The sequence below is a fragment of the Lithobates pipiens genome, unplaced genomic scaffold, assembly GCF_037356315.1.
Source record: "Lithobates pipiens isolate NorthernLeopardFrog02 unplaced genomic scaffold, aLitPip1_a1.2 Scaffold_16, whole genome shotgun sequence".
NCBI lineage: Eukaryota > Metazoa > Chordata > Amphibia > Anura > Ranidae > Lithobates > Lithobates pipiens.
Window position 1 is genome coordinate 200,632,132 of NW_027507748.1, and position 13,205 is coordinate 200,645,336.

Sequence of the window (13,205 nt, forward strand, 5' to 3'; positions counted from 1 at the left end):
ACCCCAAAACACATTCTGCTATTACTCCCGAGTACGGCGATACCACATGTGTGAGACTTTTACACAGTGTGGCCACATACAGAGGCCCAACAAGCAGGGAGCGCCATCAGGCGTTCTGGAGCACCCAGGACAATTCTGACATTTCTCTCCTACATGTAAAAATCATCATTTGCTAGAAAATTACATAGAATCCCAAAACATTATATGTTTTTTTAGCAAACACCCTGGAGAATAAAATGGTGGTCGTTGCAACTTTTTATCTTGCACGGTATTTGCTCAGCAATTTTTCGAATGCTTTTTTTGGGGGAAAAAAAACAATTTTGTGCTTTAAAAAAAAAAAAACACACACAGTAAAGTTAGCCCAATTTTTGCATAATGTGAAAGATGAAGTTACGCCGAGTAAATAGATACCCAACATGTCACTCTTCAAAATTGCACACGCTCGTGGAATGGCGCCAAACGTCGCTACTTAAAAATCCCCATAGGCGGCGCTTTAAATATTTTTTTACTGGTTACATGTTTTGAGTTACAGAGGAAACCTAGGGCTAGAATTATTGCTCTCGCTCTAACGTTCGCAGTGATACCTCACATGTGTGGTTTGAACACCAATTTCATATGTGGGCGGGACTTACGTATGCGTTTGCTTCTGTATGCGAGTACATGGGAACAGGGGCGCTTTAAAAAAAAAAAAATTCTTATTGTTCATTTTACTTTATTTTAATTTGACATTTTTTCCCCCAAAATTATTTTTTTGATCACCTTTATTCCTATTACGAGGAATGTAAACATCCCTTGTAATAGGAATATGGCATGACAGGTCCTCTTTACAGTGAGATATGGGGTCAATAAGACCCCGCATGTCACCTCTAAGCTGGGAAGCCTGAAATAAAAAAAATAAAAAGATTCTGGCTTTGATCGTATTGGCGAGTCAATAGAAGCACCGGAGGGCGGCGGGAGGGGGGGGGGATGTCTATTGCTGGGTATTGCAGGGTATCACAGAGTATGGCTGGGTATCTCCGGGTATGGCAATTTATGGCAGGGTATTGCAGAGTATTGGCAGGGTATTGGCTGGAATTGTACTGCAGAGTATTGGCGGGTACTGCAGAGTATTGGCAGGGAATTGAGGGGTTAAATTTCGGTGAGCAGCGATGTGGGCACTGCAGATGCAGCCCACAGCGCTTCTGACACCGATCTCTTCCCCCTCCGCTGTACCGATCGGTACAGAGAGGGGGAGGGAGGAACCGGCGTCATAACATGACGCCGGTTTGTTTACAAGTGATCACTCCGTCATTTGATGGAGCGATCACGTGGTAAACGGCGAAATGAGCGGCCGTTTACCGTGATGCTCTCGAGTGGAATTCTGGGAGGATGTCATATGATGGCCTCCCAGAGTTAAACAACCGCCCTGTAGCCGTAATTCGGCTATGGGCCGGTTGTTAAGTGGTTAAAGGGTTACACAACCTATTCAGTTTTAAATAGAAATGAAAGGCAAATTCTCTCTGTTCTCAGCAGCATAAGAGCTGGGGGGAGGAAAAGCAGCAGCACACTGAGCTGCCCAGTGAATGGCTGTGCAGCGGGTGTGTGTCAGGACAAGTCTCTTCACACTGAGTTCCCAGCATAGCTAGAGAACGGACCATGGTGTGTTCTGCTTAGTGTGGTTAGTTTTTAATAGGAAAGCAGAGGACTGTCAGGAATACCAGGGTTTTTCACATAAAAAAAGCATACAAAGAGAACAGGATACTTTTTCATGCCAGTACATGGTACAGCAGGCACATATCAGAAATATGAAGTTTTGGGGTAACAAATGCTTTAAGCCATAGTAAAACGTAAGCTGGGGGCTTGAAGTACAGTGGGAACATCCCCTCTATGTAAAGCAAGATACCTTGGATCAGGGGTTCTCAACTCTTGTCCTCAAGACCCACTAACAGGCCCCATTTTACATATTACCTTGGGGAGATACAGACTAGAATAGTGCAATCACTGAGCAGCAAATGATATCACCTGTGATGTATTTCAGTAATCTTGCAAACCTGGCCTGTTAGTGGGTCCTGAGTACAAGAGTTGAGAACCATTGCCTTAGATTGTAAGTTATTTGAGGGCAGGGACTGATGTGAATGTACAATATATATGTAATGTGCTGTGTAAATTGATGGCACTATATGAGGACCTGTAATATAGGTTTAAGGTAAAAGGCAAGGTCTTGGATATACACAAAACCTGGACAGCTGGAAGCAGGTAAGAGTCACATGTGCCTACGGTGACGAAAGTCACTGTAGGCTGGAAACTTCCTCAATACTCAGCATAACAGAACCTACTCAATAAGTCTTAAGAGAAAGGGGAAGCAGTGGAGCAATACCAGCAACTTTGTACCTGAAAAGCACTTCACAGCTTTCACTAGAACAAAGTCTAAAGAACACCCCACACAGAACCTAGGGCACAAAACTCACTTCCAGGCTACAAAAGAAAACAAATGTGTGCCACTCTTCCACATGGTTATCCCGGCAACATCCAGTGCAACAAGGTCTGGATGTACTACTACAAAGGCCAGAATGAGGAGGACTGCCTCACAAACCTGTAATTAAATTGTCAAAGCCCTAGCAGTAATAAAATGTAAAGAAGAGTCTTGGCTGAAGACAAAAAGTGCAAGTAAAACACAGGTTAGTCTTTAACAAGGCAGAGCTACAGAAAATACTAACATCCTTCTTAGAATGGAGACCCACATAGAGATAAAAGGATGCTGCGCACCCCAAATATTACATTCTTCTACAACATATTAAAAACCGGAGGTATGTTGGTAGTGAGGGGTTATCCTTGGCTGGCATAAAGCTTTATTTGCCAGTGTCCAACCCACCTGTAGGTGCAGTATGACCCAAAGGTTTAAAACATCTGTGCCTCTCATTGGACGAGAAATAATTATTTATTTCTACTTTAGCCATACCTAATAAGAAAAATTCAATATTTACATCACACCATATAAGAACAAGGTATAAAATAGTTCAGGCGTTTGGATTAAAGGGGCTGTAAACCCCCAAGGTCTTTTCACCTCAATGCATTAAGGTGGAAAAACCTGTGATACAGCAGCCACCCAGAGCCCCGCTTTTACTTACCTGAACCCGGTCTTTCCACCGATGGGGATGAGCACACCAGCTTCAGCTGGTGTCTCGGGTCCTGATTGGATAGCCCGATAGCAGCGCAGCCATTGGCTCCCGCTGCTGACAATCAAATCTAATGACGCAGGAGCAGGGGTGAGGACGAGCCGAGTCCTGCTGTCTGTCTCAATAGAGGCAACAGGACATGGGAGCGCGCACGCACGGGTGCTCTCAGGGACAGCAGCTCTCCAACAGGGCACTCCAGAAGAGGAGGAGGCAGGAGTGCTGCCGAGGTATGAGAGGTATACAGCGGCGCCGGCCTTTTACACAGGGGATTGTAACACTCGGACGGACACGGGACTGAAAGGCAGGGAACATGGTGCATGCCATTAGCAGACCAACTAATCGATAATGAAAATCGTTGGTTTTTTTTTGTCTTTTTTTGAAAATGTAGATATCCTTAAATAGTCAATGTGAACACTTTCATTTGAGACAAATTATCGTTCTGTTTACCTTTAATTTCCTTCTAGCGTTAAATTTTCTTAATTGTTCTACAGTTTCTGGCAGGTGTATCTTGTATGCATAGCGATCTCTTTCCTATAATAAAAAAAAAACCTATGTTAGGAAAAAAATTATCAAACATTTTTACTGTAGATCTAAATAGTTTTTACATGACAGTTGTTTAGAGGATTTATGCAAAGAAAGAGCTTCACAGGTTACTACGCACCATTTTTACTCGAATTAGTAAGACCCAGTTTTTCTCTCTTGAAGAAGCTAGTTGCCTGGTAGTCATGCTGGTCTGATGGCTTTGAAGGGACCCCTTTTCAAAATCAAACCTTTGCAGGATGTTTGCAGTTAAAAGTAATACCCCCCTAACTTAGTGTATTCAAACCCAAAAACAAAAATTTTTTTATATGGCAGCTTACCAGTCCTCAAATGTACATAAGTTTCCTTTTTTTTTTACTCTTCGACTGTATGTATGCTGGAGCAACTTAGCCACCCTTAGACAGCAGTAAGGATGAGCTCAGGCATGTTTGCATGGAACACGTGCAGAGCCCGCCAGGAAGTCGGCGCATCGCTAATCACAGGCAGTGAGACATTGCCCTGATGTGCTGCTGCAGAGATCGGGCAATGTCTCACTGCCTGTGATTAGCGCTGCGCCAACTTCCTAGCGGGCTCTGCACGTGTTCCATGCAAACACGCCTAAGCTCATCCCTAGACAGCAGCATGATCAACCTGTGAAAAGGGTAGCGTTTTTGATGCGCTAGTAGATTTAGAGCAGCTTCACACTGCCCCGATGCAGTCCAGCTACGCTTTGGATAAAGTGCAGCCAACTCAGGGGGTTTCATGCAGGTTAGCTGCACTGCACCCCCCCCCCCCCCCCCCCGAGCTAACACTTTTTAGAAGGCTAGCACCAAAAAAGTGACTCCAACTTATACAATAGTGTAACAAAAGGAAATCTAAAAGTGCAACAGTGTATGCAAAAAAAAAAAAAAAAAAAAATAATATATATATATATATATATATATATATATATATATATATATATATATATATATATATATACACCAATAAAGTAAATATCAATCCGCAGTGCAATAATACACTCCAAATACTGTCTGAACATACAGTGATATAAACTGAAATATCTTTGCAATTGCTTCAATACAAAACTATTATAAAATTATGTTAAAATATAAAACTAAAAACAGTGATGACATACAGTGATGTTACACATGCCTGGTTCGCCTTTAAATACATTTTGTTCTTTCCCCACTCTAGCTAGGGGATGCTCTATGTCAGGGGTGTCCAACCAGTGGGTCGCATGTGGCCAGGTCCATCTGGACACAGACAAGCCCGGCCCATGCTTGTTAGTAGGGATGCCGGGCCTGGCATGTTTGCAATATCACTGGCAGTAACCAGTCTACTATCCTTTTAGTGAACGGGCCTGGTGGCTGTACCTACCCGCTGAGAGCTGCAGGAGGAACTGCTTACTAGCGTAATTTATGTGCAGCCCAAGATGATTTTCCCTACTGCCAATGAGGCCCAAGAAGGTCAAAAGGTTGGACACCCCTACTCTATGTAATTAGTACCATCCTTCAAGGGTTAGTCTCCATTTAGCACATGCTGTATTCTTCTGGAGCTGGACACACTAAGATTTTTTGACCTGATGTTCATCTGAAGATCTGCACAAGTTTTGGATTAAAAGCTTTCTACGATCTATAGGCTGTCATTTGGACCAAGTCATTGTCTGCAAAGCTCTTATGTGCGTATTATGTACCGGGAACAGCAACTCCATCCTGCCAGCCTCTAATCGCAGCTGCTGCCAGCCATTTCCTCTGCACTCAGTGCTTGTAATATTAGAAAAAAAAAAAAAACTCTATACCATGCTGTAATAACCAAAACATAACTGTGCCTAAAAGCTGCAATAGTACCATGGGATATTTATCATAGTTGAGTCAATGCTAGAATACACCTGTTGCGTGAACATACAATATGAAAGCTCATGAGGGCAAATAAAGGCAAAAAGTATTTTTACAGTGATACATAACCATATAATAAACTGGTGAGTTCTACATAAGAAAAGTAAAAATGTAATAGACCACGTGAGAAGAAATCAGGTCCGTATAAATGAGAAAGCTTAAACTTTCCACCATCAAGGGTAGATATGTGCTTACCAGCTATTTTTGACCCTCTGAAAATAGAGGTCAAAAGGTGCCTGTGTACAATATATTCCAAAAGGAGTCTCCATCCACCTCTGCATCCACGCTACCATGAACGCTCAAAGGAAACATGTGCTCCACATAGTGAAAGTGAAATTCGCATCCTCTAGGAAGTAGAAAATAGACATTGCTGGAAGTGGCAACAGGAGTGAAATTTATTTAAAATTTACACTATGTGGAGCACATTTGTTTTCTTTCAGCGTTCATGGCAACGTGAATGCGAATCAGTAGTACATTGCTGGATCTACCCTTGAGGTTGGAGGCGGAAGGAGACTCCTTTGTAACATATTGTACACAGGCACCTTTTGACCTCTCTTTTCAGAGGGTCAATATTAGCTGGTAAGAACACATCCACTCTTGGTGGTGGTGATCATATGCACTCTGGAAGTGCTGAAACATTTGAGCTTTGTCATTTATAGTGGACCTGATTTCTTCTCACGTGGAATACAGTAGATTACCTATGGTGGGCTTACTTTTCTTCTCATGTAGAACTCTCCGGTTTGTAATAATATTGCAAGTCCCCTGTCCAGAACAACTCCTTTGAGCTTTGAAGACAGAAATGAGACTGGCTAGTGGTTAATCTTTTGGAGTCCTGCTAGCCCTGAAGCATTGCGCCAGATTGTTATAGTGTATACAAGTGATCTCCTATAGTTTTTATTTAAAGGTGAGTAGTTTGGAGAGTCACTAGGTATATGGGAATACCACGTGTGGAGTTTTAAAGTACAAACACAATGAAAGTTTGTGTAACATAACTCTGGACACTGAATGCTGGATTTGATTTACTGAAGACGGATCACACATCACTGTACATAATCACTACTTTTGTACTGAAGCAATGGCAAGGAGATTGCATTTTATATCACTGTATGGAGTGTATTATTGCACTACACCAGGGATAAAATACAACCATTAATGAAATGCAACTGTTTTTCTTGATACAACTGAATAGCAATAGTTATTATAAAACGTTAGCATATAGCTTTAGTAATCAGAGCTTAAGAGTGTTACTGGGCTGACTTGGGGAAAAAAAGCGTCCAGGCCAACTCACCACCATGTGAATCATTTTGATGTGTCCAGATACCTCTGATTAAAGGCTTGGGGAAAAAAAAAAAAACAACCAGCAACCTTCATGCATTCAAAGCATGAAGTAAAAAACCTTTGGTGTTGCAGTGACCCCCCTAATACTCACCTGAGCTCCCTTTCGATCCATCGATGTGCATGAGAGCTGAAATTCTCCCGGGTCTCTCATTCCTCATTTGCTGAGACGCAGAGGAAGCCATTGGTTCCTGCTACTGTCAATCACAACCAGTAAACCAATGCGGAGGGAGTGGGGGGCTGAGCCACGGCTTTATGTGTCTTATGGATACGCACACACTAGATCACTCAGAGCAAGTGGCTTGCTATTGGGGGAACTGGCTGAAGAGGAGTGCCAGGAGTGCTGGTGGAGGACCCAAAAACAGGATTCAGGCTACTTTGTGCAAAACCACTGCAGAGAGCAGGTAAGTATGACTTTTTTTAAATGAGCCTTTAATGTTTGTTTTAGTTAAAATCATGGAGGCACATTCAATTTCTGCCCTTAATTAGTCCATCAGCTAGAGTTCTGAATATTTGTATGAATTTACATTCCCATTGTAGCCTCTCTTTCCTAGATTAGAAGTTCCCCACTACTGCCACAATTTTTAGATTCTTTATGCTGTGGTCTATGCTGCAGAAATTGATTGCTCCGTGAACATGTTTCGTTGCTGTCAATCTTTGAAGGTTTGTTGGCAGAGGGTTTGACCCTTCTCCCTGACAGAGTAATGTAGGCCATTTTGTACACAATATCAGATACAACACATCTGCAGCTAAAATACCAAATTTTCTGTACTCTTGCTGTACCCTTTCAGTGCTGTGGATAAGTGTGCAGGTTTCACGTCTGCAGTGAGATGTCCATTGAGCACGGGGCTGTGTAGGAAACCGCTCTTTGATTTGGATGGTTGATATGTTAGTGGAGGTGGTCCCAGGAATATTTATCAGTCTTTCATTTTTGTGCAGAAGCAGGCGCTCCGTAATCTTAGAACTTCCAGGTGTGCATTGTAGGCATTTCAGTTGAGCATTTCTGTGGTGTCTGAACAGATCTGATTATATCTTATGGATTGCCAATACAGGACATATTCTTTTACAGTATGTGCCTGGGATGAAAGTGGCCATGCTTGAACTATATGGGACAGTCTGTGGGTCTCCTGTAGATAGATTTCTGCAAACATGTACCGTTGGTATGTATTGCAGCAGTCAGAGGTTTGTTTCTATTTGTAATTGGTTTAAGTTGTAGCGCAAGAAAGAAGTTGTTGTAGTTTCTGTGAAAGTGGAAAAGATACTGCTCACTGGCAGTCCAGATAATCAAAATATCATCAATGTAGCCAAAGGAGGCCATCTTTTTCATCTATATGTTTTTAGGTTTTCCTATTTTCTTACAAAGTCAAGTAGAAAATGTCATGGGTAGAAACATGATCTGGTAAAATTCTACTTCTGCACCATTCCCAAGGGCAGCGCTAAGCAATCAACATGTCAAGGCATGATCACATTGACCTTTTTTATATATATATTATATATATATATATGTAAAATTATGTACATGAGAAACCAAATCACAAGGTATAAAATAAAAAACAGATCCATGCTGTCAAAATGACAATCCTGCCTAAAGTCCTCTATTTCTTTCGGACAATGCCCATACATGTTTCTTCCTTTTTTCTACGCCTATTACAGAACAGAATCCTTCAGTTTTATCTGGGCTCATAAGCGACCCAGATAAGTCCCCATTACGACGCTTTACTCCCAGATTGCAGGGTGGCCTGGTAGCTCCCAACATGGTCAGGTATTATTGGGCAACTCAAATCTCTCAACTGTCCATGTTATATGCCACCTCTGACATCTCATGGGTGCGCTTGGAACTACCCAATTGCACCACGATTTTACAAGCGTTACTCTGGCTTCCCCATAAACTATGTCCCTTAACGCTAAGCCCCATATGCTGCACAGCCTGAAGTTGTGGGATTCAGTTCGATATGCCAGAAACTTGATGTCTCTTTTCTTACCTCTTTTACCAATCACTAATAATCCCCTTTTTCTTCCGGGACTGGCACAACCTCATTCCTTCTCCTTGTGAGTCTCCCACGGCTTTACGGGGGTACATCACTTCTTAACTGCGCACTCGTTTCCGTTGTGGGAGTCCCCTCAGGAGACCTAAGAGATCCCCAGGCAGGAGCACTTCCATTATCGGCAATTAGGAAATTGGATTAGGTCTCTTCGCCGGCAATCCACCTTTCCTTTTCGCAAGATGTATTTGAGCATACTACACTCCCCGGGGTCCCCTGGTCAAATCTCGTCGCTTTACACCTCTCATAATGGTAGATCATCTTTAGCAACCCTTTCCTATGTGACATAAGGGAACAAGATCTTGAAACGAGTATTAAGGGGGAGGACTGGAGTAAAGCCTGAAAAATAGCAAAATGTTCATTCAACATTGCCACCCTCGAGGCTGCTTATAAAGTGCTCCTGCAGTGGTACTGGGTCCCGGCTAGGCTTGCCCATGCTTATCCTGGAAGCAGTGATGGATGTTTTTCAGAATTGTGGTCAGCGTGGTGATGTCCTACATATATGGTGGTCCTGATCGGCTTCTGATCCAGAGTCTTTGGCCTATTGCAGACTTTAATTCCATGTGATGGTCCGAAAAGGATGTCCGGCTGGCTCTCGTGCATTGCCCTATACCAGGCCTCTTTGCACCCCAGACATTGGCCTCATACCTTTTTATTCCTGCCTAGAGAACCATCACCCATGCCTGGAAGACCCTAGCCGTTACCTTCAAGGGGGGTGAAAAACAGAATGACCACTCTGATGGTTAATGAGCAGATGACCAGTATATTAAAGGGACTCGCATTCAAAATTCTTGAAAATCTGGGAACCGTGGATAAGTTATTTGTTCCTGTCCCTGCCCGACTAGCTATGGTCAACTTTAAAACTTGCGTGCATGGGTTCTGTGTCCGTGGTGCTCGCCCTCTCCTGGGGCTGTTCACCTTTTCTCTCTCTTTGTTTCCTCCTTTTCTCCCTTAATTCTTGATATGAAGGCTATCATTACACATTACTGTTCTCCAAGGAGTAGAGTATTATAGCCCGTGATATCTACCCAATACCTAGCTTGGTCCTCTATGGTCCTGGTAACAGTTTTTTTGTTATGTTATGCATTACATGTTCATACACTGTTTCTTCACATGCTTGCCTGAAGATGCCTGAAATTTTTCAAAATTTTCATAAAGAAACTGTTTAAGGTCCTTTTTTACTTCATGTTGAGTTAGAGGTTGCGGTGCTATCCAGCCCACATAATGCAACGTTTTGCTGTAAGCAGACAAATATGTAGCAATTGAGAACATTTTCTCAATATTTTTCCTGCAGCTGGAGGTTATTGTGTTTCACAGCTAAATAAAAAGAATAAGCAAAAGATCTCTGGGAGGAGTGCATTCAAGAACACAGAGAATATAAGAACTCGCAACCTGAAAAGTACTGTAGTCGTCTTTGGATCTATCCAAAGACAATGTGCTCACATTTTGGACAACTAGATAGAGACATGCTTAAAGGAACAGGTAGAGGTAGTTGAAAAATAGGAAACAAATGCCCTGTGAAGAAGATTAAATTGGGTACCTTGCCAGACTTCTTTGACAAGGATCTTACCTGTAGCCATGGAGGAGTTTGGAAGTGGTAAAAACTTTTTTCCCACTTCTCAACATTAGATTCTCCTAATGGGTTGTTATAAATGGTTTGCTGGTGTGGATCAATTATAGAAATGGACTAGCTTTTTGATTGCAGGAGATTGAGAAAAGTGGTGGAGAATATGGCAGGGGGGCCCTTTAATTCGTTTTTCAAGTTGGAGGGTGAAACGGATCTTTGAAAGTCTTTGGGCCGTGTGAGTGCTATACTGTGAAGGCACTCCAGCGCAACCCCTATTTTCTATAAAATAAAGTAGAACCATAGGCAAAATGCTTTAATTTCATTTTGGATAGAGTAAGGGAGGGTTATAACCCCTGTCAGTTTATTGTTTTCCACCTGTGTCACATTGAAGCGATTTCCCTTCACTTCCCATAATCAAAACAGGAAGTGGGAGGAAATCCCTGAAAATTGAGGGAATCCCTTGGGGACCCCCAGGCCACAAGGACTAGTGTCCCTATTGGAAGATTTCTCCTTAATTACTTTTCTGGGAACAACCCACAATTTGGGATGTTCTTTTACATTCAATGACAATGGTAAACAGGACAAATAAAGAGGGTGGGTCTCCCTAATGGGGCACAGACAGTAATAACTGTCATACTTCAAAGTGGTTGTAAACCATTACAAACCACTTTGACCTACAGGTAAGCCTAGATTAAGGCTTACCTGTAGGTCCAAGAAATATCTCCTAAACCTATACGGTTTAGGAGATAGTTACAAAAAGACAGCCACTGCTGTCTATGGCGCATGTACCATAGACAGGCGCTCTGGGCAGGCTGCAGATTGTGGGGATATGCCGCGAGTGTCAGCTCCCGTGTGCATGCGCGGGAGTGACGTCATCGCTGCTCCGGCGGATCACAGCGCCGGAGCAGCGAGACCCAGAAGTCACTCAGGGATCCATGGCAACGGCAGACATGAAGACGGAGGACCGCTATGCATACTAGCTCATTATGCCTTTGCCTTGCAGGTTGCTTCCCCCCCCCCATAGGTTTACAACCACTTTAAGAGCTCTTTGAAAAGGTGTAAAGGAAGTTTCAGTTTTTTCTGTCTTCCTGCCAACCAATAATATCTTCAAAGACAGTTGATACAAACAGATCCAAGGGAGGGATCCAGCTTGCTATATAGAACATCTGGTAGATTCTATAGGAAAGCGAAAGAGAAAATTTGAGTATCTAAATTTTCCTCCCAGTCAAAGAAACATCTCTGTAAGCATTGCAATTTGTATGAACTAAAATTGTATATTCTAGGTTTTTAGAGGCTTTTAACAAAAATGTATGACATTTTTTAGTTTTTCGACAACCAAAATAAGTATCTAAAAAGTCCCAAACGTTTCATGTTCTTTTTGGCCAAAATTTTGTTTATGGGATCTTGGTACATCTGCAAGGGAAACAGTTATCCCTTTGTATTCTACTGCAGTCCTAGAATTGTTCTTTGGTTTGAAGTTGTGGTTTGTCATGTCATAGGAATATTTTTTTTAAGCTGTAGTTTTCAAAAGACTTCCTCCAAGTGACCATGCATAGCTTGATTTTTCTGGCAGAATTGGCATCCTTTTGACATTACAGTTATTTTTGTTTATGTAGATTTGTATGAGGAGAGGTTGGAAACACAGTTTGGCTTTTTGTGTGGCTGAGTCTTTGAAGCTTTTTCTTTGTTTAGTTAATTAGAAGTCTCTGTAATCTTTTGTAAACAGATTGTAGTTTATCTTCCAGGTCAGTGGTGACTTTCTCCAGTGGTCTGTCTTTCAGCTGGTCATACACACTTTAGAATTCAGCCGATTTATGTGAACCGGCCTAAATCCTAGCCTTAACCATGCTAGCAGCACCTGGCTAGCCAGCTTTCAATTGAAAAACCTAACGGCAGAAAATTCTCGGCCGAACAGTGACTGCAGCCAAACAGCTGCAGTTATTGTTAAAGTATTTTGACAGCACTGGGGTTAGACGTTGCTTTCTGCATGTGAAGAAGAGACTGTCACTGCCTAGTAGTTCGAATTTCTCCAGATGGTTTTTCAATTTCAGAAAAGTGAGGCACACATCATAGCAGTAGTATTTTACCACATTAGCAATTAATGCAACAAGTTTGGAGTTTAAGTGATACTTAAGCTGAAAATACTCAGCCAAAATTCACTCAAGTAGGTGGCCCTCTCGGCCGCCTCCTGACTGACATTTCTCAACTGAAAAACTACAGCAGCTGGATGAAAATCTTCAGCTGAACAGCACCTGCATCCAGTCAGATGTAGACACTGTTTGGGCTTTTGACCGCTGGTGGAGCATGATGGTAAAATACAATAGTGGAAACAGGAGATTCATCTATCCTTTTTTTTGGGGGGGGGGGGGGGGATTATTCAGCCAGCGGACTGAATGGACAAAAAAAATCTATATGTGTATGGCCAGCTTTAAACACTGACAAGAAAATTCAAAGTAGTAGGCTAGAAAGTTTCTCGACAAAACTAATTTCTAACTGAGAATGTGTTTTTTTATTTTTATTTTTTTTATTTGGGAAAGTCTATTCACTTTAAAGTCAAATGTTAAAAGCAAACTTTTTTTTTTAAATACTTTAAAATGACAAGAATGCAGATCAGAAGTTCTGACTTGTATCTGACTTCACGTGTATAACTGTTATGGCATATTAGTGATGCAAAAGCATTGGTGTCTGG

At 42.1% G+C, this 13,205-nt stretch overlaps 1 protein-coding gene across 15 annotated transcripts in view; it reads right to left on the reverse strand.

The window, feature by feature from the left end:
- The window catches only part of CASK (calcium/calmodulin dependent serine protein kinase), a 486,621-nt gene that overhangs the window by 208,209 nt on the left and 265,207 nt on the right, over positions 1-13,205 (reverse strand). For all 15 annotated transcript variants that reach the window (XM_077480904.1, XM_077480896.1, XM_077480902.1 and 12 more), the window contains exon 9: positions 3,603-3,686. In XM_077480904.1, the coding sequence (XP_077337030.1) occupies positions 3,603-3,686 (84 nt within the window). The remainder of the gene's footprint in view (positions 1-3,602; positions 3,687-13,205) is intronic.